Source organism: Armigeres subalbatus, chromosome 3 (assembly GCF_024139115.2).
Source record: "Armigeres subalbatus isolate Guangzhou_Male chromosome 3, GZ_Asu_2, whole genome shotgun sequence".
In the NCBI taxonomy this organism is placed as follows: domain Eukaryota; kingdom Metazoa; phylum Arthropoda; class Insecta; order Diptera; family Culicidae; genus Armigeres; species Armigeres subalbatus.
In genome coordinates this window covers 236412718-236433860 of record NC_085141.1, presented here as the reverse complement: position 1 = coordinate 236433860, position 21143 = coordinate 236412718, and the positions used below count along the sequence as shown (strand labels likewise).

The 21143-nt window shown below is 35.7% G+C and overlaps 3 protein-coding genes and 3 long non-coding RNA genes across 6 annotated transcripts; 3 read left to right on the top strand and 3 right to left on the bottom strand.

The window, feature by feature from the left end:
• The first annotated feature begins 275 nt into the window (after window positions 1-275).
• On the top strand, window positions 276-971 carry LOC134226981 (uncharacterized). Its single transcript, XR_009983593.1, has 3 exons — window positions 276-636; window positions 708-773; window positions 843-971. It is a non-coding gene; the product is annotated as an uncharacterized LOC134226981 (long non-coding RNA).
• Window positions 972-3906: 2935 nt separating this feature from the next.
• Window positions 3907-4727, bottom strand: LOC134227675 (uncharacterized). Its single transcript, XR_009983723.1, has 3 exons — window positions 4560-4727; window positions 4424-4496; window positions 3907-4316 (listed from the first exon to the last, which is right to left on the bottom strand). It is a non-coding gene; the product is annotated as an uncharacterized LOC134227675 (long non-coding RNA).
• A 1316-nt stretch (window positions 4728-6043) lies between these two features.
• Window positions 6044-13527, top strand: LOC134221040 (endoplasmic reticulum-Golgi intermediate compartment protein 3). The gene is made up of 6 exons (XM_062700219.1): window positions 6044-6313; window positions 7377-7535; window positions 7596-7800; window positions 7899-8260; window positions 12917-13118; window positions 13177-13527. Exons 1-6 carry the CDS (start codon window positions 6226-6228, stop codon window positions 13310-13312), a joined length of 1152 nt encoding a protein of 383 aa, XP_062556203.1. The 5' UTR covers window positions 6044-6225; the 3' UTR covers window positions 13313-13527.
• Window positions 8266-10692, bottom strand: LOC134221043 (reactive oxygen species modulator 1). The gene is made up of 2 exons (XM_062700221.1): window positions 10365-10692; window positions 8266-8540 (listed from the first exon to the last, which is right to left on the bottom strand). The coding sequence occupies exons 1-2, from the start codon at window positions 10499-10501 to the stop codon at window positions 8432-8434; spliced, it is 246 nt and encodes an 81-aa protein (XP_062556205.1). The 5' UTR covers window positions 10502-10692; the 3' UTR covers window positions 8266-8431.
• On the bottom strand, window positions 13503-14759 carry LOC134221042 (transcription termination factor 3, mitochondrial). Its single transcript, XM_062700220.1, has 2 exons — window positions 13896-14759; window positions 13503-13839 (listed from the first exon to the last, which is right to left on the bottom strand). Exons 1-2 carry the CDS (start codon window positions 14662-14664, stop codon window positions 13562-13564), a joined length of 1047 nt encoding a protein of 348 aa, XP_062556204.1. The 5' UTR covers window positions 14665-14759; the 3' UTR covers window positions 13503-13561.
• Window positions 14760-18304: 3545 nt separating this feature from the next.
• LOC134226979 (uncharacterized) lies at window positions 18305-20559 on the top strand. The gene is made up of 4 exons (XR_009983592.1): window positions 18305-19080; window positions 19163-19228; window positions 19411-19634; window positions 19922-20559. It is a non-coding gene; the product is annotated as an uncharacterized LOC134226979 (long non-coding RNA).
• The last annotated feature ends 584 nt before the right edge of the window (window positions 20560-21143 follow it).

The following is a 21143-nucleotide window of genomic DNA, read 5'->3' as shown; positions in this document are numbered from 1 at the left end:
AACACTAACGACATCTGTTGATCTCAATTAGTTGGGCAAATCACGAACCAGATAGCGGTAGTGCGCAAATGTAAAATATTGCCCCGCATAATAGAAAACAGTATACTGTGAAATTGATATGATTCAAATGAATTAAGTAATATTGTTACAATTCATGTAATCACCGATTTATATTTTGACTTTATAACTTGCCTCAATTTTCACCATACGCAATTTCAAATTCACGATACCACGTACGATTAAAATACAATAAAGCATTACATTATAATTTCATATACTTGAAAATCAGTATTACTTTGTTGAAAAATGGCACAAAATTAAATGAGAACTATAACGGAAATAGTCATGACATGTGCCCGTACTTTTTAATAATTATGTATCATTCATTGGAAACATGGATTCATCGGGATGTCACGTACACATCGCAATTATATATCTTCCTATGGTAAAACTATGATATTCGTTCCAGTTAGTTAATAATGTGTGTGTGTCACAAAAAAGAATGTGCAGATCTTTTAACATCCGAGCGGCAACCATGTTGAACTTCCTCTAAACTGTCCGCGAGTGATTTATTACCTAAATTTATAAGTCCATTTATTTGAGTTTTTTATTGAACCTGGGTGGTAAAGTGATTAGGTGAGTTTATAAATTATTATAATTCAATCGATAAATAGTTTAATTTTAATAACTTTGCTGAACATTTGCAGATCCAATTTCTATAGTCAGATGATAGACGAGCAGCAATTTCCTAATGTTTGCCAATAGGTTATCAGGTACGTACTTCTCATTAAACCCTCGACTTTTAATATAATCAATGTATACCTACCATCTTATCGTTTCAGATAAAATTCAAGAAAACCAATTATCTCGGCCATCAACCGGTAGAATAGAAGACATGCAATAGTTTTATTGCAATTTAATATTCAATAAAATGAAAAAAATGATTCAATAAAAACAAAAGTTCATATAAAGGCATGTTTTTATTTCGATGAAAAATCCCATAATGCCCAGTCCACACTAACAATAAAGGTTACAGTACGATGCAAATTATTTATTCATGGTCATACTGTACGTACATTGTTACCCATATAGTTATTTACTTGGAACAAGGATTATACAACACCTGCAAGACATAATGTACACCGAAAAATATGTACTGGAAAATTTCATTTTTTATATGGTAATTATACTTAACCGCCCATTACCGAAGTAATAGTTTTGGCAATTACAATACAACTTACTGTTAACATTGTTGGTCATACGGTTAGCTTATCATTTCAATGTACAATAATCTGAATTGCAAGAATATTGTTAAGTATCATCATAAACGATCTGAGTAATGCTCCGAATATGGTTTAGGATTATGCGGGTGATCATTATCTTTATTTAAACCCATGATTTTTGATCGGTGAAATTGAAATGTATACCACCAATAATGCAATGAAGGCGTCGCACTCTACCAGGGCCTGAGGTACCTACACTTTCAGCATTTTACGATTTTACCGTTGTCTGGATGTGGATGCAGAGCCGTAACCTCACTAACTCGGTGAACCAAAAGTGGATACGTGCAGCTGGATTCAGTCGAGGATTCAGTGCTTGGAGTTTCTTCATCGAGAATGCTTTCCCAGCAATAGATAGAAAGTGTATGTACCTCTGCCAAGATATCCGGAATCTTGACGTTGTGGCCATGAATCAGAAGGTGCTTGTATGGTAATCTTCAAGTGTGATTTGCCTTGCCTTCGCCGGTCTTTAGCCTCCGACGAAATTTTCATACCAAGCAAATACTATTTGATGTTGAATTAACGCTGCATTCTGGCGCACATTCAGATCCGGTGGTACGATCCGTTTTCAGGTCATTGACGGTGGGGCATGAAAGTGCAGAAGTCGTGCGTTTTACGTGACATTCGCGACAGCATGTCGGCTGTGTCCATGAACAGGACAGACTTGTCCATGACTTTGTTCACAAACATTAAAAACACCCAGTGCGGCTATCCTGCAAAATGAGGAATATTTTAAAATATAACGACTGAGTTTATATCAATTAAATATATACTTACATTTTTGTCTGCAATATTATGATTCTGTTCAAATAATAATTAAAATTCTTCGCTCTTCTACCAAATCGGTCACGCTGAAATGCGGTGCCATCTTGTTCAACACAATTAATGCAAGAAATCAATAAATTCACGCTATTCTATCATAGTATACATTATTATAATTGGTAGTATACTATTTAAACTATGCTTTGTATAACTTTCAAAAATTGAAAAATTGTATAATTTCAAATCTATTTTAATATTGTTCTATTTCTGAGTGTACGTGGGCATCGAGCCTTATACTAATGACACACTAGTGGTATTCGTACCATGGTACAAGTTGTACCATAGGTGTGTCACCTTGTACCATGCTGGTACAACGTGGAAAACCATGGTACAATATGTACTAGGGTACATAACCGTGGTATACCACGGTCCTTGTACCACCAGTGTGTCTTTAGTATTAATGCTACGTTTTGACAGGGCAAGTGAGTTGAACAACTCAGTTGAATTCAATTGACTTGCCAAAAGTTGAACATGTTCAACTTTCTTTTCGTTCAAGTGAATTGAATTAAGATGTTTACACGTTCCATTCGCGTGCGATTCAAGCGACTTGCTCAATTCACTTGCCTTGTCTAATACTTGTGACACATATATGATACCAATATCACTGTACAGCATAAAATCATATGTCTGTCACCCAGAATCACGCTGGTATCACGATAGCACGATGATTTCCGTACCCTGCCCTTTGACCGTTGTATTGTACGAAACAGAACATAATTTGTTGTTTTAAAATGTCAATTACGCCGTTGACATATAAAATAAAAACAAATATTTGCAAGCTGACTGAAAATTTGTTTTTCTGCAATTCCGTATTATATTTTTCACTACATTGACAAAATAATTATTTGTAATCCTACTATTTGCTACAATTACGCTCTGAAGATGTCTTCCTATTGATTTTGCCAGTTCTTGGGTTGTTTCCGGGAAAATCTACCGTCACTTTTGCATGATATTTAATGGTTTGAGTTCTGCATCGTGTGATTTCGAACATTATGACCCAATATGACCCAATTGAACGGTGCTGGCTTTATCCTTCAAAATGCCCAAATGAATCAAACGATCAGTGCCGTTTGCACTGAGGAAATATCCATTAATTACGTAACGCAAAAGTTTGTCATTTTTACGCCCCCCCTATGTCACACTTTTTGTATGAAGTCTCTAACATTTTTGTATGGATTGTCACACTACGGGCCACCCAACCCTCCCCCTCCAAGCGTTACGTAATTTATGGATGCTCCCTGAAATCACCTCAAACCATAGAATAGAGTGATTAACATTTGCAGAAATAATTGCCCTGCGGAATATTTGCAAGAACTCGCATATTTCTGCTAAAATACCTATACGAAGAATTGGAAAACTATGACGTTTTCATATCGATGAATAAACTGCTGACGCGAATTCACAATTTATTCAAAAAATCTCGCTTAACTTTTCAAAAAGACCTAAGTAACATTTTTTTCATGAATTAATTTGAATAGTGCAACCAATAGACCAATATGAAAGCTTTTAATTGTAGACTCAAATTAATTCATGAAAAAAATGTTACTTAGGTCCTTTTGAAAAGTTAAGCGAGAAATATGGGTAAATATTGTGTAATACTCATAAAAACTATAGTAACAGTTTATGATTTCTATACATTGTTATGAAAAATATAGTTCTGGAAAACAAACTGTCAAATAGATACAACGATGGAAAGAAAATATGTGTGTCATCTTGTCACTGTACGCGTACAGCGTGATACGAAAATCATTGTGCGGAAATCATATGTCTGTCGATAGTATAAACGTACACGCAGAAAAATGGATTGTAGAAACAACAATATTCTGGGTTGATTTCAACAATAAATATTGTTAGCTCAGGGCTAATAATATTTTCCGTTTGAATCAATCCATAATATTGTTGTTTTTACAATCAAGATCTCAGTTGCTTTATTGTAGAAACAACAATATTATTGTTGAAGTAATTGTGATTATATTGTTGATTTAATGCGTGAATACGATCAATTCAACAATATAATATTGTTGAATTCATTGCATATGTATGTATTTATATTATTTCTTTTTTTTTTCTCGAATGTAAACAAAAACAAATTTATGCTCGGGAAATGTTTATTGTTTTCATTTTATTTGAATATATGTATATTATTATTTATGTTGGTCAATCTGCTGTTGTTTCTGATGGTGCATAAGAGGCTGCAGATGTCTACAGAAAATCCTGAAAATAAATTATATCCTTTTTTACTTTTTCAAACTCTAGTTCAGATTTTATAATCACATTTAAATTTGGGTTACAATCGAAAATAAAAATATATCACTTTATACCTGGTCTTTCCAAGATCTGTTTGGCCGGGAATACATATGGAGACGGATACGGTAGTCCTTTTCTGGTTTCATTCTGAAAATATGACAAAAATGTGTACAGTTATTCGGTAATTATTTGTATATTTTGAACTTATACCTACGCATATGTATGCACCACAACGTTGCTGATTTCTCCTCACAGCGAGTTTTCAATAAATCTCTCTTTTATTTAATTTAGGAAAACTATAGAGCTTTATTTAGAAATCAATTATTTAGCTTAAGACCAGCGGCTTTAATTTACATTAGAACAAACGAATAAAGAATGTTGTTGACATTCAAAAATACACGCCTGTTCCCAAAAACGCAAACTCGGTTCAAAAATAAATACTGTTGAAATAAAAATAATATTGTTGTTTCAACATACAATATTGTTAAATCAACAATCAAATATTTTTGGTTCAATAATAGATCGATTGTTGGAATCAACAATATTCTTTTTTAGTTTAACCGTATGAAATTTAGCTGCGTGTAGCATAATGGTAACATGAAACTTGGATGTTTTGCTTCAGTGTGGGTTGATGTTTGTTACACTCTGAAAAATCTTCACGTCATATTTACCTGAAAACAAACGTGGTTCTCATCCACCATACTTTTCATGTAAGAGTGACCTGAATGACAAGTAACCTAAACAAAATTTAGTTTTCTTGAGTTACGTGATTCATCCGGTGACTCTGACTGGATCTTCCAGTGCTAATGACGTGAAGCTAGAAAGTAGTTACGTGTTTGATCAGGTGAACCTGACGTGATTTGTACGTACTGGTTACGTGAAATTTTAGTGAAAGCTACAAGACAGCAGGTAACCACTACATGTTTTGAAATGTATTGCAATATAGTGATTTTGAAATAAATGCAAAAATGAACAGGGACTGCCCATAAAAGGGAATGATTTACGCGTTGTTGATGCATTGATACAGGGAATGCCGTCATTTGGTCATTGCGCTTCGGAGTTATCACAGAAACACTGTTATCGGCGGATGTTGAATAAAATTTATCAGATTAGTTGAGAAATGATGCCAATGAGAATCGCTGAGAATTTGAGAGCAGTTTCTTGCACGAAAATTGCTCATATTGCCGCTGTTAATCAACCAAAAAGTAGTGGAACCAAGACTATAAATTTTATACTATCGCGACCGGAAAACTGTAGCTCTAGACTTCCATGTAGCTTCCTTTTCTTTCACATCATTTTTCAACAAATCTAATAAATTTTATCCAAACTCCAAGCAGGAAAAAAAGCAGGCACCGACAATATCCGCCTAGATGCACCTGAAATATCACTTACCTCCACGAAGCCTCATTATGTTTAGGTTATGTATCTTTCATTCTTGTTTACAATGCAGCTCTTCCGCAAATGCCGATGCAATCACACTTAAATTGTTTACGTGGATGAACAGTCATATTCACCAAGATTTTTAGTAAAAGTTACGTGAATTTCAGGTGAGCATTACTAACGTCACGTAACAATCGTCGTTTGTTCAAGGCAGATCAGTTACGTGATTTTTCACGTGAATATGACGTGATTATTTTTTAGAGTGTACCTCATTCGAAATAAATATGAATACTTTGTTCTCACCGGCACGTCATCTTTAATCAAAACAAAGCAAACCTTGGTGTGCGGAAACCTCGGACTGAATACGTGTTTCTCTTTTCTCCAGCAAAAAATTACCTCTGAAACAGCACTTCCCACGGGAAATCAAATGTTTGTATCGCAGTATTCTTAAATTTCCATGAATCTCTAGTTTATGTACAATTAAAAATCAATAATCATGACATTGATGGATTCGCTTCGACGATTTGATGCGTACCCAAAAATTGATAAGGAATTTAGCATCAGAACGGTTGGGGGAGCAACTTGTAAGTATGAAGTTCCATTCCATATTAGCATTCTCTCGTATTGTTTACATTTGAATGCGAATTCTCGTTTACGCTAGCAAAATACTAGTTTCCTTGCCTGAGTAAGAGATTAATATTTGTAACTGGAAGTATTCTGCAGAATTAATAAACCACGATTGCAAAATTAAATGAAGCGAATAGGATTTGTTCAACCGTTCGTAAGCCAGAATAATTGAGCAATAATTTTGAAATAATAATCAGGGCTAGTACTAAATAACTGTCTAATGATTAAATTGATTATTTTGACGTTTTTGCAGTACTAAAATAAACATTTTATTGTAATGAATAACTTGTTTATAAAATAAGATATTACTGAAATAATGATCTAACAAATGAACATTTTTCCAGAAACTAATAAGTTTAGACTGGGATTAAACACTTGAACGAAAATAAAGTTGAACATGTTCAACTTTTGCAAGTCAAGAATTGAATTTGAATAACTCAGTTCAATTCACTCGCACTACCCAAACGTAGAATGAGTTTATTTCAATTGAACATGGTAGTCCTTTTTAACGAATTTTCATAATCCGCCGCCTGTTTTGTCGTAGTCTTTTCTATTTACAAGCATACCCACCCACTGGGAGGGAGCTCTCGATACTACACATCAAATAAATAAATACTGTTGTCGAGCAACAAGTAAATTTTCAACAAGAAAACACAATCAACGGAGGCGCCAACCATAATGACTAAATTTGGTTTTGCGTGTTATTGTTGTTAAATTGCCTTACAAAATTTTCTTGACGAGAGTTTTGTTCTCGGCTCGCACTGACATGTCGTGACAGCTAGATTTCGGCTCGGCTTGACACACACATTTTTTTAATCTGTTTCTCCCTCCCAGCCCACCCATCCTTGTGAAGTCCGCTCCCATGTATTTGCAGAGTGGAATCCACATTTTTTTTCCTTGTGTTGAAGCTACATTTATACAAAATAGTCACAAGTTTATTTGAAGCAGATGAACTCATTTGTTAATTTCAATTATAGCATGGCATCAAAAAAAATTCAATTTACCTTTTTTCTTTTGCAGTAACATTTATCAGTGGAACTATTATCATTGTATTGATATATTCTGAGCTCATAGCTTATTTGACGCCCGTCGTTACTGACGAACTTTTTGTGGACTCAACACGGGGTCAAAAGCTGAAAATCAATTTGGATTTTTACATTCCAAGGATCTCATGTGAATGTAAGAATGTTTTTAGTGATGGTAACGGAACCGTGTATGAGACAATTCTTTTTTTTTTAGATGTATCTCTTGACGCACAAGATGCAACCGGCGAACAGCATCTTCATATCGAGCATACCATCTATAAACGAAGGTTGGATTTGAAGGGAAATCCAATCCAGGAGCCCGTGAAGGAAGATATTTCAGCTCCAAAACCGCGTCTGGAGAAGAAGGAGGAAGTGAAGAAATGTGGTTCTTGTTATGGTGCCGAGAAGAACAGTACTCAGTAAGTATCTAATTTGACCATCGCCCGTACTGGCGGAAATGGTGTTCTCTAAGCTTAGCAGATAACTTACATATAAATTTGAAATTGTTTACTTTTAGTTGCTGTGGAACATGCCAAGACGTTATCGATGCCTACAGGGAGAAACAGTGGAACCCTAATCTGGACGAGTTTGAACAATGTAAAAATGAGGTGCTACTTGGGAAAAATAGCCTTGAATCTAAGGCATTCAGTGAAGGGTGTCAAATATACGGGTCAATGCAGGTGAATCGAGTTGGAGGAAGTTTCCACATCGCCCCGGGGAAAAGCTTCTCTATCAGTCACATTCATGTGCATGATGTGCAACCGTTTTCGTCCAGCAGATTTAACACATCCCATCGCATCAATACGCTATCTTTTGGGGAGGAATTCGGCTACGGACAGACCAGACCATTGGATTTCACAGAAGAAACGGCACAAGAAGGTGAGTAATATTTAAATTTTGTTGTCAAACATTTATCATATTCCGCTTCAATTGGATTTCACATTAGACTGGCCCAAGAAAATTAGTTTTATAATTTTCCTATTAGTCAATCTGTTTTACATACTAAAACGCAAAAATGCTTCGACAACTCAGTAACTTACAGATTATTCACTAACATCTAATTCCAGTTCCTATTGCCATAAAGGTGCCGAATGTGCCTCCACCTTGTATCATAGTTTTACCGACATTGTTTATCAGCTCTCTTCCTCGTAGGCCATATCTGTAAAACAGGAAATTAGAAAAAAAAATTAATTTCTGTTAAAAGATTTAATACTCCCACATTTCGGTTTTTAAATGGGAGTATTTAGTAAAATTTCAGTAATTTTGAGCTGCACTCTTATAGTAATCGTATGTGCAACAAATCGCCAATTTGACAAAAAAAATATGAGGGCGAACCCCAATATGTTTTAAATATCTTGGCTGTGCATATGCACAGCACATGTTTCGAAATGGACAAATTGATATGAAATTTACGAAAAAGAATCCACGTGTCTTGGAGGGACTCGAACCCTATACCTGCACCGCGGTTAGCTCTTTTTTGCAAATTGAATATCTTTCGGATGCTTGATTTGTCCAATCTTCACATGAGCTTCATTATTTATTATTATTTATTTGTTTATTTCCAGAGGCGTAAGGTTTATCCTTTTAAATTTGCCACATACGGCGACTCATAGTTTTACAATTTAAAATAACAAAAAAAGCTACATTGATTGTTTCAGTACAATATAGATTATAAACTACAAGATTACATTTGATTCCAAAAATTCGAACATTGTTTCTTGAAACAGAAGTCAGATGCTTTCCTTTTCACAGAGTGAGGTAAACTATTCCAGTTAACTACGCCTACGGCCTACGCCTACGGGTATAATCAAATTTTGCGAGCGCTGGGCTCGGAAGTGGTGGATTTTGAGTTTTCATCAGTTTTCTTAAAACGGCGTTGAACTTAGTCTGTAGATTCAAAAAACACCTTAATAAAGACAAAAAAAAAGCTTTCTTAAAAACATACATGATCGATGTGCTGATGTGCATAAAAGTTCTGAAAGGACAGCCCAGCAGATTTTTCTGTAGATGGCTTACATAAGCAAATCTGTTCAACTTGTACACGAAACGAACACAGCTGTTAAGCGCAACACGCAAACGATTCATAAGATCGACACTTGTATTTAAAAGGAATATGTCCCCAAAGAGAAAGTGCGGGCGAATAAGCGACTTGAACAGTTTCAGTCTAGTAGCAACTGGAGCATAATTCGCCCACTGGTTCAACGATCTTAAGCTTGCGTAGACTGTTGTATATCCACAGTCAAGCGAGTGCACATTGTTTATTAAACGAGAGGATCGCACTCTATGCCCCCAACAACGGGCTGGGCGAATTTGTAAAGAGTGCGAATCAATCACACTCTGCTGTGCCAAAGGCTTGCTTGGCTAAAGCATTTGATGAGTTTGATTGCCCTACGCATGCGGTCGCGTGTACTCAGACGACTGATGACGGTGGAAGACCGACACTTGATTGTTCAATTAATTGCAATCGTACGGCCGAGTTGCCGAATAATATGCAATTAATCCCAATATGTTGTTTTGAAAAGACGAAAAGCGTCTCTTTATCAAACCATGTTTTAGTCTATTCAGATTACGCCATATATTGGAGAGAAAATTGAATGTATGGGGATTGGCATCAAGTTATTCTTGATCTTTATCATGATATTTAGGCTAGGCTAGGGTGTTTTGCCTCTGTGGAAAAATGGGTAAAAAACACTTCAGGGTAATTTGATTTTATCAATTAAAGCTTTTCTATGTCCGCCAATGCATGAATATGTATCTTGTGTGGCAAAGTACAATGGAAACACCCAGAGTATCAAGAACGTTTCCAACCCGGAAACATCCTAGACCGGACCGAGAATCGAACTCGCCATCTGATTGGCAATCCTACGCCTTTGCTCGCAAGGCGACTGGAGACCCCCAAGACCAACAATATGAAACAATAAATAATTAAACTCATTGTTTTAGCTATAAGCGAATTCAGTTTAAAATAACTTGTTTGAATTACCTCAACGCCGAGAATCCACCAAACAATGCACCACTGGCCATTCCCACGCAAAATCCGATTGTGAATCCTGTTTTCATTCGATCAACACATGACGGCTGTTGGTTTTGCCCGTACACGCTTCCGGGAACAGCTGGCATTTTCAATCGCTTTTCGTTTTCAGAGCACAATTAGTTTAACTTCAGCTTGAAGTTTAGATGAATGATTTTAATGCTCACTTTGTTATTGGAAATTGAAATATGTACTCAGAATTTCCGAAATATTGGTCAAAATCACGTAATCTCTTTGATGTATCTGCAACTCTATGCATGCAGTTTGCGTGTGTCAAAATGTTGACAGTTGACACTGACACGAGGTTGTGATATAGAGATGTGAATAGTAACATTTTCATGTACACGGAAAAAAAATGTTTTTCAATATTAATAAAGCTTCGGTTCGATTCGCGAAAGAAAATCAAATTAAGCTTTATATGTCCAACTCGCGAATTAAAATCAAATTATATCTCGCGTAATATTAATAGGCTATTGATATACAATTTAATATCAGGTCAAAATCGATTTGTAGGGATTGCTACTACAATGCATAATAATGAATGCAAACAATAATGTGAATAATTTATTGATAATATTGATAATAAATTCTCGCTTAACTTTTCAAAAGGACCTAAGTAACATTTTTTTCATGATTTAATTTGAATAGCGCAATCAACACAAAAACATGAAAGCTTTTCTCGCTTAACTTTTCAAAAGGTCCTAAGTAACATTTTTTTCATGAATTAATTTGAGTACTGCAATCAAAAGCTTTCATGTTTTTGTGTTGATTGCGCTATTCAAATTAAATCATGAAAAAAATGTTACTTAGGTCCTTTTGAAAAGTTAAGCGAGTTTTGATTGCAGTACTCAAATTAATTCATGAAAAAAATGTTACTTAGGACCTTTTGAAAAGTTAAGCGAGAATTATTGATGAAAAAAATCCTCAACCTGAAACATGGTGTAACCTAGAGGCCTTGATAAGAGAAACGCGGATTGACATGTGCCGCCAATAGAACCGTCAAAAAACAGCAGCCAATCGAGCAAGAGACCTGTCAAGCAGCCAAAACATCGGCTCAAATACTGAAAACGGCTAAATTCGATTTAACACCGTTTATGAATGAACCAATTTTAAATGCATTTTTAATTTGTTTCGCAAACCTATGATAGATTATGAAATGCAATTGTTTTATTTGTTGGATTCGATTGTCATATGATGTGAGTGAACACATTAAATAGCGATATGTAAAATTTTACCTGGATAAATCATTTCTTCCTTTTCATGTGTTGTTCTTTAATGAAGAAGATTGGCTGCAGTGTTGGCAGAGCTACATTTTCTATCCGCGTTTCTCTTATCAAGGCCTCTAGTGTAACCGACAGGTGTGCTTATTCTGCATCTCGTATTTATAAGGTCAGGCGTTTCGAATGAAGTGACAATTCTCGCTTAACTTTTCAAAAGGACCTAAGTAACATTTTTTCATGAATTAATTTGAATACTGCAATCAATAGCTTTCATGTTGTTCTGTTGATTGCGCTATTCAAATTAATTCATGAAAACAATGTTACTTAGGTCCTTTTGAAAAGTTAAGCGAGAATTGTCGATACCTCCCATATTAGGGTGGCTCAAAAAACACTTTTTCAAATTTTTTGATGGGCCGCCCTCTTATTCTGTTCTATTTGTTGCCCTGATGCTCTGGACAAAATTTCAGCCAAATCGGTCAACGTTTGGGCGGTGCTAAACTCGTTGGAAGTTTATATGGAAAAATGTATGCAGAAACATCCAAAAACAGTGATTTGCAGTTGGACGGCACAATTTACAATCAAGAACAATGATACTCTTTCAGTTCTTGTAGAATTAAATACAGAATGTTATGCTGAAAACCGCGAGAAGATTAGAGTTTATTAGGCAAAGATATTAGCATTTTACTGGAGTGTTGTAGGGGTGAATTTATTTCTTTTCAAAGGTAAAAGAAACGAAATTTGCTCAAACCCTACTTCAGAGAAATGCTAATAACTTAGCCGGGCAAACTCTAATCTTCTCGCGGTTTTCTGCATAACATTCAGTATTAAATTCTTCAAGATCTGAATGAGTATCATAGTTCTTCTTCGTAAGTTGTTCCGTCCAACTGCAAATCACTGTTTTTGGATGTTTCTGCATACATTTTTCCATATAAACTTCCAATGAGTTTAGCACCGCCCAAACATTGACCGATTTGGCTGAAATTTTGTCCAGAGCATCAGGGCAACAAGTAGAACCGAATAAGATGGCGGCCCATCAAAAAAACTGGAAAAAGTTTTTTCTATACTAATTTGAGCCACCCTATCCCATATAAATTACACGGTCGTCTCACATGAGACGTGTCGAATTCGACTATTGTCGAGTCATTCGAGACGCAGAATAAGCACAAGGGTACCGTATGATTAATAAATTACAATTACAAAAAAAAATCTATTTCCCTAAAGTGCTGTTTTGACCTCTAATGTTTTTACTAGGTGGATTAATCAGTTTTTCTTTATATATTACAGGGGCAATCATGTTCCAATACTACATCAAAATAGTACCAACGGAATTTGTTCCGCTAAATGGACCAACACTCCACACCAACCAATTTTCCGTTACCAAGTACCAAAAAAGTGTATCTATGATGAGTGGCGAATCTGGCATGCCAGGCATTTTCGTCAACTATGAGCTGTCCCCGCTGATGGTTAGGTTCATTGAAAAGCGAAAGTATGCAACATTATATGAAATCATATTTGAAAAATTGAATAATAATTTTTCTTTTCAGCTCCTTCAGTCATTTTGCAACAAATCTTTGTGCAATCATTGGAGGTATATTTACTGTTGCTGGTATTATCGACTCGTTACTGTTTACGTCAATTCATGCTCTCAAAAGAAAAATTGAATTAGGAAAATTTAGCTAATTAGACTTATGCTTGTTTACGGACGACCGCAACTTTTTAACGAAACCGATTTGTTCAAATAGTTTTCCCTTCTAATTTTGCTGGCGTAAATGAGTATAAGCATCAACTTTCGTTTGGATCCGCGTTCGAACGTAAAAAAAGAATACCTGAGTACATTAAAGCAAAAATAAAACGATCTGATCGCAAATGATTGAACAATGGCAGAGTAACAAAAATCTTGCCTAAATTGTTTATTTAAAAAAATCCAAATTACAAAGTCTTCAAATAATCATCGAAACATTGCATGCTCGATTTCGCCGTATTGATTACAAACTCTTGATCTGTACCTTCTACTAACGTTTTCAAAGAAATGTACAAATCCTTGCTTGGATCGTACTGAGCCTTTCCAAGAAACTTCAAAAAGCCATGCCTTTGCTTGGTTCGGTGATCTCTCGATTCCAAAATTTCCGGATGTTTTAGAATTTCTGCATGCGTAACTTGCATCCTTTGATGCACGAAGTCGAACCGATATTGCAGCTTGTCTTGATCTGTAATAGTGAAATAATGACATTATTGTTTCAAATATGCCTATATTGTAACATACTAATCATCCACAACTTTGGTTTGCTCAGCAATAATGCTTTCGTTTCCTGAGCATCGAATCCCATCTCCTCCTTAATGGAGAAAGTACTTTTCCGTATGTGTTCCAGGTTGTACGTTATAATCCTTGGTTGTTTCACTGTTAGGGAACGAACTTCATCGCCTCTCAATTCGAATGTTTTTTGAAAAAATCCCAATCGTCGATCGATACGACGAGTGCTGATCATAAGCCAGAATGGGTTCTGCACTACAATTCTCGTTATTTGCTCTGGAAGGAATCGTTTTGATTCTAAGTAATTTACCCGAACTTCCAAATTCCCTAGATCTTCCTTGAATATCAAAGGATTTTTGGTGATGAATTCTCCAAATTGTTCCACATTCACACCAATTTCAGCCAGAAAAACCAAGTGCTGTTTCATGTTCTTCTCAAAATCCAACTGCATCAAAAATTGAGGGATTCCTTTCCGTTTTTCTAATTTATGCAAATCTACACCAAGTTGGACGAGCTTTTTTAGTGATTCTGACCTATTCACGTAAGCAGCAAAATTGAAGGTCGGTCGCGTATAGGGATGAATCTCAACGGTTTGATCCTCGGGAACCGGCTCCAAAACGGATTGCTCATCGATGTGTAAAATCTGTTTATGTTGCTGCTCTATATCATACAGGTTAATAGATTGCCTCGTGACTAACGGCATTTTATGGGTACAAAAGCAACCACGCAAATCAGCAGGAACTATCCGTATGTGGCGGAATAATCTAAGCGTAGAGTACATTTTTAATATTTTGAATTTCTTAAATTAGATAAAATATGTTTAGTATTTTAAATTATTTACAAAACACAAAAACATAAACTGCTTACATCTCTACACGCTAATCTGAAACAGCCCAGTTACTAACGGATTTTTTTCAATTATTAGAGCATCATTATCGGTCGCGAGCATTTTATTATCTATCCGGAACCAACACACTTAACTCATTTTACAGTATTCGGTAAATTTTACCGAAATCTCAACAGCAGAACTGTTCGGTATTTTTTTTACAGATTTTTTGTAATTTTTTCCATTGCTCAACTGTCAAAATCACCGAAAATCAGTAAAATTATTTACCGAACAGTTCTGCTGTTGAGATTTCGGTAAAATTTTGCCGAATTCGGCGATTTATTTTAAGTGTGAACCCGGATAAAAATGTACTATTGGTTCAATAGTGTAAACAATTGAATTACCATACCATGTACGGTATACAATAGGATATATTGTTTCTTGATGGTTGCACAGATTGTATCAACACTGAGGATACAATGCATCAACATATTTCTCTAATGTAACAATACTTGCAATTGTTTTTGAAACGTTTCCGTACATAAGATTCATACATTGATAACTTTTGAAATGTTTCATTGCATTGCATATAAACTATTTAACAATATTTCCCTCATAGCGCCAAATATGCATTTTTTCCCTTTAAATTGCATTGTTAAACAGTAAAGCTGTCACAGCTGAGAAATCAAAAATCGTATTGTTTTACTATACAAATACAATACAATCCATTGTATTTTGAACAGATTTGTTCGGATATTTCAACAATATATTAACCATACACTCTATTGTGTGACGAAAAAAATGTATGGAAAAATCTCAGATTTTGTATAGTTACGATACTTAACAACCCGTACATTCTATTGCGAAAACTTCATTTACATTTGAATAAATGGTTCATAACAATGCATTCAAATGTATTTCTATGGTTTCATTTACAATATAATCTATCGCCAATTCAATGTTATTAATAGTAGTGATACAATAAATTGTACTGTTATTCTACTGTATTTTTTATTCGGGAAGTTATATGGGGGGGACACTTGTGGTATTCATACCATGGTACAGTAGACGTTCGATAACTGCAAGTCATTTAACTGCAATGCTTTTTAACTGCAATTCGATAGTTGCAACAGTTTTGCAGTTATCGGACCGCTAAACTTCAAACTGATGTCAAACTCAATGACAGCTGCATTGCGCTGCACATTCAGATGCATTGATTATTCACGATGTATCTAAATATGTGGCAAGTCAATTCATTCACCGATCAGATTAGAACGAGCTCAGTGCAATTAAAATATAAACGCAATACTTATCTGCAATTCACAGAGGATGTTGGGATTGTCCTTGAAGTAATCTCGTTGTGAACACAGACTTCCTGTATTGACGGTGGTTGTAGGTAGTATTAGTTATGAATACCACTGCTGATACCGGAACTATGTGATTTTCTTGAAGTCTTGAAGTCTTCTTCATCATTGGTCGTCTGGAAAGAGGTAGATAAGAGAATTGGGCCGCTTTCACTCGCCAGCCCGCAAAACATTAGTAAGTAATTAATCTTACTACAAAGACAAAAATACAGTTCTTATAATTCTGCCTTATTAATGGTTATCACACATGCATATCTGCTATTTAACCTAACTAAAAACATATCCTCAATACTTAATAAAATAAAACGATAACTGTATATAGTTTCTATTATTGTCCATATATACCTACTATTCAATCTAGGATTCCAAATCGGATAAATTAATTCATTTCTCAACCAAAAGATAATCCTCAACGCTTTGGCTGTCAATAGTCCTCACAATATGAACCCTGAAGTTTATAACTTGTTCAATCCTACATCCGTCTATATTAAAACTCAATCCTAACTGCCCCGAAACCGCCCTCAACACTCAACCGCCCCGAGCGCAGCCACTACATGCGACCCACAGGACCCCAATCAAGGACGGCCCATACTATATACACACTTAGAATAGTTTACAGTCTACGGTAATTTTTTACCAAACTTTCAACAGCTGAACGTTCGGTAATCAGTTCGGTAAACAAAACAATTACAGTTCGTTCGGTAGTTTGATTTTGTGTTGCTCTGTCAAAATGAACCATAGAGTTTGGTAATTTAAAATGAAAAACTACCGAACGCTACGGTACTTTTTTTTGTTTTGGAAGGGAATAAAGATATGAATGTTCAATGCTTTCAATTATGGTTATGAAACAAAATACAGTTGCGGTTTCAAAAATATGATTTTATTTAAATTGCTTTACACATTACACGGTAAAACGGGTAAAAACGCATTTCAGTTCTTGTTTCACACTAAAAGATTCCCCAATCACACGCGATGTTCCCGTTGCTGGACGACTGCAATTCTTTCGCCATTATTATGAAAACATTAACAGAACATTGCGACCTAAGTACATTCGCATTGCGTGTGCTTTGGAGGTATTTTATCTCCGCTTTGAAGAATCCTGAACGCATGATTTTTTCAGGCAAAAGAATCGCTGAATGACGCTGATCCTGAAAAGACAATATTAAATTGAAACACAAACCGAGTTGATCGTCAACTAAAATACCTTTTATTATTTCTCCTATCGGCCACTGAGCGTGATTTTCCACAAATGAGACAATTGTTGACCGTTTCAACAAAAAGATCTAAATCTCACGCCAGCTGCAAACACTTTCGGATTTCGAATCAATACAACTATGGCTTTGACAATTTGACAGTTAAACCTAGTTTACCGGAGTTCAGTAATAAAAAAAATAATTTTACAGTTTATTCGGTACTTATTTTACCATATACTGCAATAACCTGGGTTTACCGAACGAAATGTAACTTCGGTTACCGAATTCAGTCAAATAAATCTGTAGTTACAGTTTGTTCGGTAATATTTTACCAATATTCGGTAAAATAAGTCAATCCAACCGAACTTACTGTAATTTTTATTGTTTACCGAAGTTTTTCGTCAAAAAAATTACCGAACAGCGAAGTCTATTTTAAGTGTGTACCATTACAACGCAGAGCCTACACCCTCTCCTGGGCTGTGTGACGCTGAAAACATGCTCCTAACATTTGATGCTTAATAAAACAAAAATAATTAAAATAATTACACTAAATCTTACACTCTGAGCGATCCCGGCTGACATCCGCGTTAAACAATGTGTTCCATGAGTGCTGATCACTCATAATAATGCCTCGAATCGGGGAAAAATGCAATGTAACGCAGAGTTTAAACCCTCTCTTGCGCTAAGTAATGCTGAAAATCTAACTTTTAGAAATTCGATTCGTAGAAACAAATTACCTATACTGAAATTGTTGCGTGGCAAAATAAGTTATACTATTAGCTAATTTAGTTAAACCCTGACTACCCCACATTATACTGGCCCGTTTGGAGTCATCCAGTGGCACTTGGTCTTAACATTCGTTTTCTTTTTAAATTCTACAACATTTCATCACGCGCTTACCCCCCATATTAGTCATATGTACAACGAATGCTTGACTATTACTATACTAAGTATAGTAAAAGACCGGAAGTAATCATGGGGCCAGCCACCACCACAAAAATCTTGAAATGAGTGTCATACCAATTATTGTCTTCATTAAAAATCAGGGGACTGAAGAGAAGGCTAATACGCCTTCATTCAATATGGCACAAAGTGTTTTTGTTTTAATTTCTTTTAATTCATGATATCAAAACTTCGGAAATATCGACAAGCTATTTTTCGACATAAAGAAGCCATACAAACACAAAAGGCTCGATGTACCTCAACTAATTGCAAGTTTTCGCCAGGAGAAGTTAATTGCCGATAATTAGCACTCACTGCGTACTAACCAATCACCCAAAATGAGCGCTGAATTGGTACTAAAACCACTGGGTACACAGAAAAAAAAATAAAACTATGCAATGAAATGTAATGCGCTTTCTATCTGAAAAGCGGCTTATTTTCTTTAAAATGAGAGTAAAAATCGTCTCCGTAAAATGTTTGTATTTTATGTAAAAGTAATTTGATTCGAGGCTGTGTGTAAAATTAAAAGCACGCGCTTTTGTCACAGAAGTTCAAGAAATGTTAAATCACCTTACGTAAACACGTAGCCGGTGCTGTGACACCGAATGATGGAAAGAGAAAACAACAGTACGGAAAACAACGTTATTTTTTTATGTGTAGTCGTTACAGCTGAGCCATCAGACTGCAGGTGGCAACCAGTTGGTCGAGATAAAGTTTTTTAGCCTCGACTAAGTATCCGTCGATTTCTGTTGCTGATTTGTGCTGCTGTGTAGCTATTTTTAGATACTGCTGGAACCTCGGCTGGAACCGAAAAAAGTAAACGGCCATCTACTGAATGTTGGTTAAAAAAAACTTTTGCCACCCGATTGTAGGTAAGTCTCAAAAACCGTTCATGAGAAAGTGCTAGTGAATAGCGTGTTCGAGAGTTCTGATGTGTTTTTATTTGTTTTTCAGCAAATGTTTCTATCACCCATGGTCCCGGATCCGGCAAAAATACGGCGCACTAATATAAAGATGAAGGTAGGTCAATATGAAAAGGTTGATGCTGGAGTTCACAAGCCTCAATGATAAAAAACAGTTCCCCGCTCCAGTGCTTCAAAGTCGTGAGCAAAATTAAAGATTGATGTACCGGGGCTGGGGCACCAGGCTTATAATATTTATGGTACTCAATATTCATGCAAGATTTTTCTTTCTTTTTTTAGGAAATTCATGGCGTAATGTCCTCAGAAGACTATGTTACACACCCTTGTCCTGGCCAGAGGCTTTGTTCACGGGCTGACGTACAAAAGTGGCCACCGTGTTTCGGGAGATGCAGCAGCTTACACCGTCTAAATGAAGAAAAAAGCTTGAAATAAAAAGTGAAAGTCATTCCTTGTGATTTGTTTATTTTCATTTCAATTGGAAAGATGATTGGAGCACGGCCGGGGTATGGGGTTCTTCTAATTAGAAAATGAAAACTTTGATTCTGAATGAAAATATTTCACTATATTTTTTATACTGTAAACTTTTTCATTTGACAGTTCTACAATTTAGTTTTGAATGTTCAAACTTTTAATTTTAGAGCGTTGGGGAACTTTTAAGCCATGATTATTACAAAAGTTGGTGTACTTTTATTTTGAACATGTGGAACTCTCTACGAAAAAGAACCAACGCAACTTTTTAATTTTACCAATGGTTTTTTTAATTTCAATAACGAATTTTCTTTCTGTGTAGGTAACTGCGGTCCCATCCTATATTTACTTCTTCTTCCCTCTAGCGAGAATGACGTTGGGGAAACAAGGAACATAGTCATTTGAGTCATTGCGTTGCTTCTTTCAGTAATCCGGTATGTTGCAGCTGTTGCTCCTGTTCAAATCCATCGTACGGTGCTCGATTAGACATTCCTTTGGCAGTGCCGTAGATGTATCCAGCAAACGCCAACCACCTCGATCAAGTGCATCTGTTACTTTAGAAAAGAGCTTGCGGTGTCCCTCCGTGAAATTTGTGCCGACTAATGGCTACCACAGTTGCCGCCAGCTCTTCCGTTTTGGGGTAATCGATCGCCGGAAGTACAAAAGTTTGATGGCCTGAAGTGCGCCCTTCACGATTTGTAAAACTTGTTTACTTTTAAAAGAGCTGGATGTCTAGAAAAATTAAAAACAAATTTTGTATTGCTGTTTGCATTGAAACTTTTCGTTTCGTCGTTGAAGACAATGACAATTGTCTCCAGCGACTGCTTCCCCGATAGACCTTTTAAACATGTTTCTGAGTGCTCGGCGCGGAAACCCAAAGGTGGTAATAAAATTTTGGGATTTATGCGCAATATCTTAAATGTTTTGACTTCATAAATTTATGACTGGTGTGTTGTTGGAGACGGGCAAGACTGTTGAAATTTAGTCATGAAAATGAAATTTCTAAAATCTTTATCAGCATATCGCAAACTTACCACACGAAAATAAATTTTCTTGATGATTATATTTGCCAAAACACATACATTTTTGCCATTGCGTTTTTTATATAAACCATATGCATTCTTCAGATGAAGGTTATGAAACATTCGAATGATATTCATAATATGAAACTTATACATTTCATGTCCATACCGAATATCTTATATTAGATTTGTAATAAATTTCATGCAGTTATTGCATGAACGTCATTACACGAATGATAATGAAATCATTGGATTCGATTATGAATTTCATTTACCTGGTTCATGTTATATTCTTGTTCTTCCCGCCTTCAAAATAAGCTCAAATTTTAAAAAAACAAACGAATTAGATTTTTCTCGACATTTATTATTTATCCAAATCATCAATGGTTTTGGAGACATTTCAATATCGTTTTTCAGTTCTCCATACTTTATCGTAGGTTGAGGCTGTGATTCACTGGCGCAACGAATCATATCACGCTTCGTATCGCATATTATAATGGGGTGTAGGGAACTGGGTGGTTC

Coding starts and splice junctions, on each gene's coding strand:
- LOC134221040 (XM_062700219.1), top strand. CDS start 6,226: ATGACATTGATGGATTCGCTTCGACGATTTGATGCGTACCCAAAAATT. Junction 7,536..7,595: donor TCCAAGGATCTCATGTGAAT/GTAAGAATGTTT, acceptor TTTTTTTTTTAG/ATGTATCTCTTGACGCACAA. Junction 13,119..13,176: donor AGGTTCATTGAAAAGCGAAA/GTATGCAACATT, acceptor TTTTCTTTTCAG/CTCCTTCAGTCATTTTGCAA.
- LOC134221043 (XM_062700221.1), bottom strand. CDS start 10,501: ATGCCAGCTGTTCCCGGAAGCGTGTACGGGCAAAACCAACAGCCGTCA. Junction 8,541..10,364: donor GGTGGATTCTCGGCGTTGAG/GTAATTCAAACA, acceptor CCTGTTTTACAG/ATATGGCCTACGAGGAAGAG.
- LOC134221042 (XM_062700220.1), bottom strand. CDS start 14,664: ATGTACTCTACGCTTAGATTATTCCGCCACATACGGATAGTTCCTGCT. Junction 13,840..13,895: donor ACCAAAGTTGTGGATGATTA/GTATGTTACAAT, acceptor TCACTATTACAG/ATCAAGACAAGCTGCAATAT.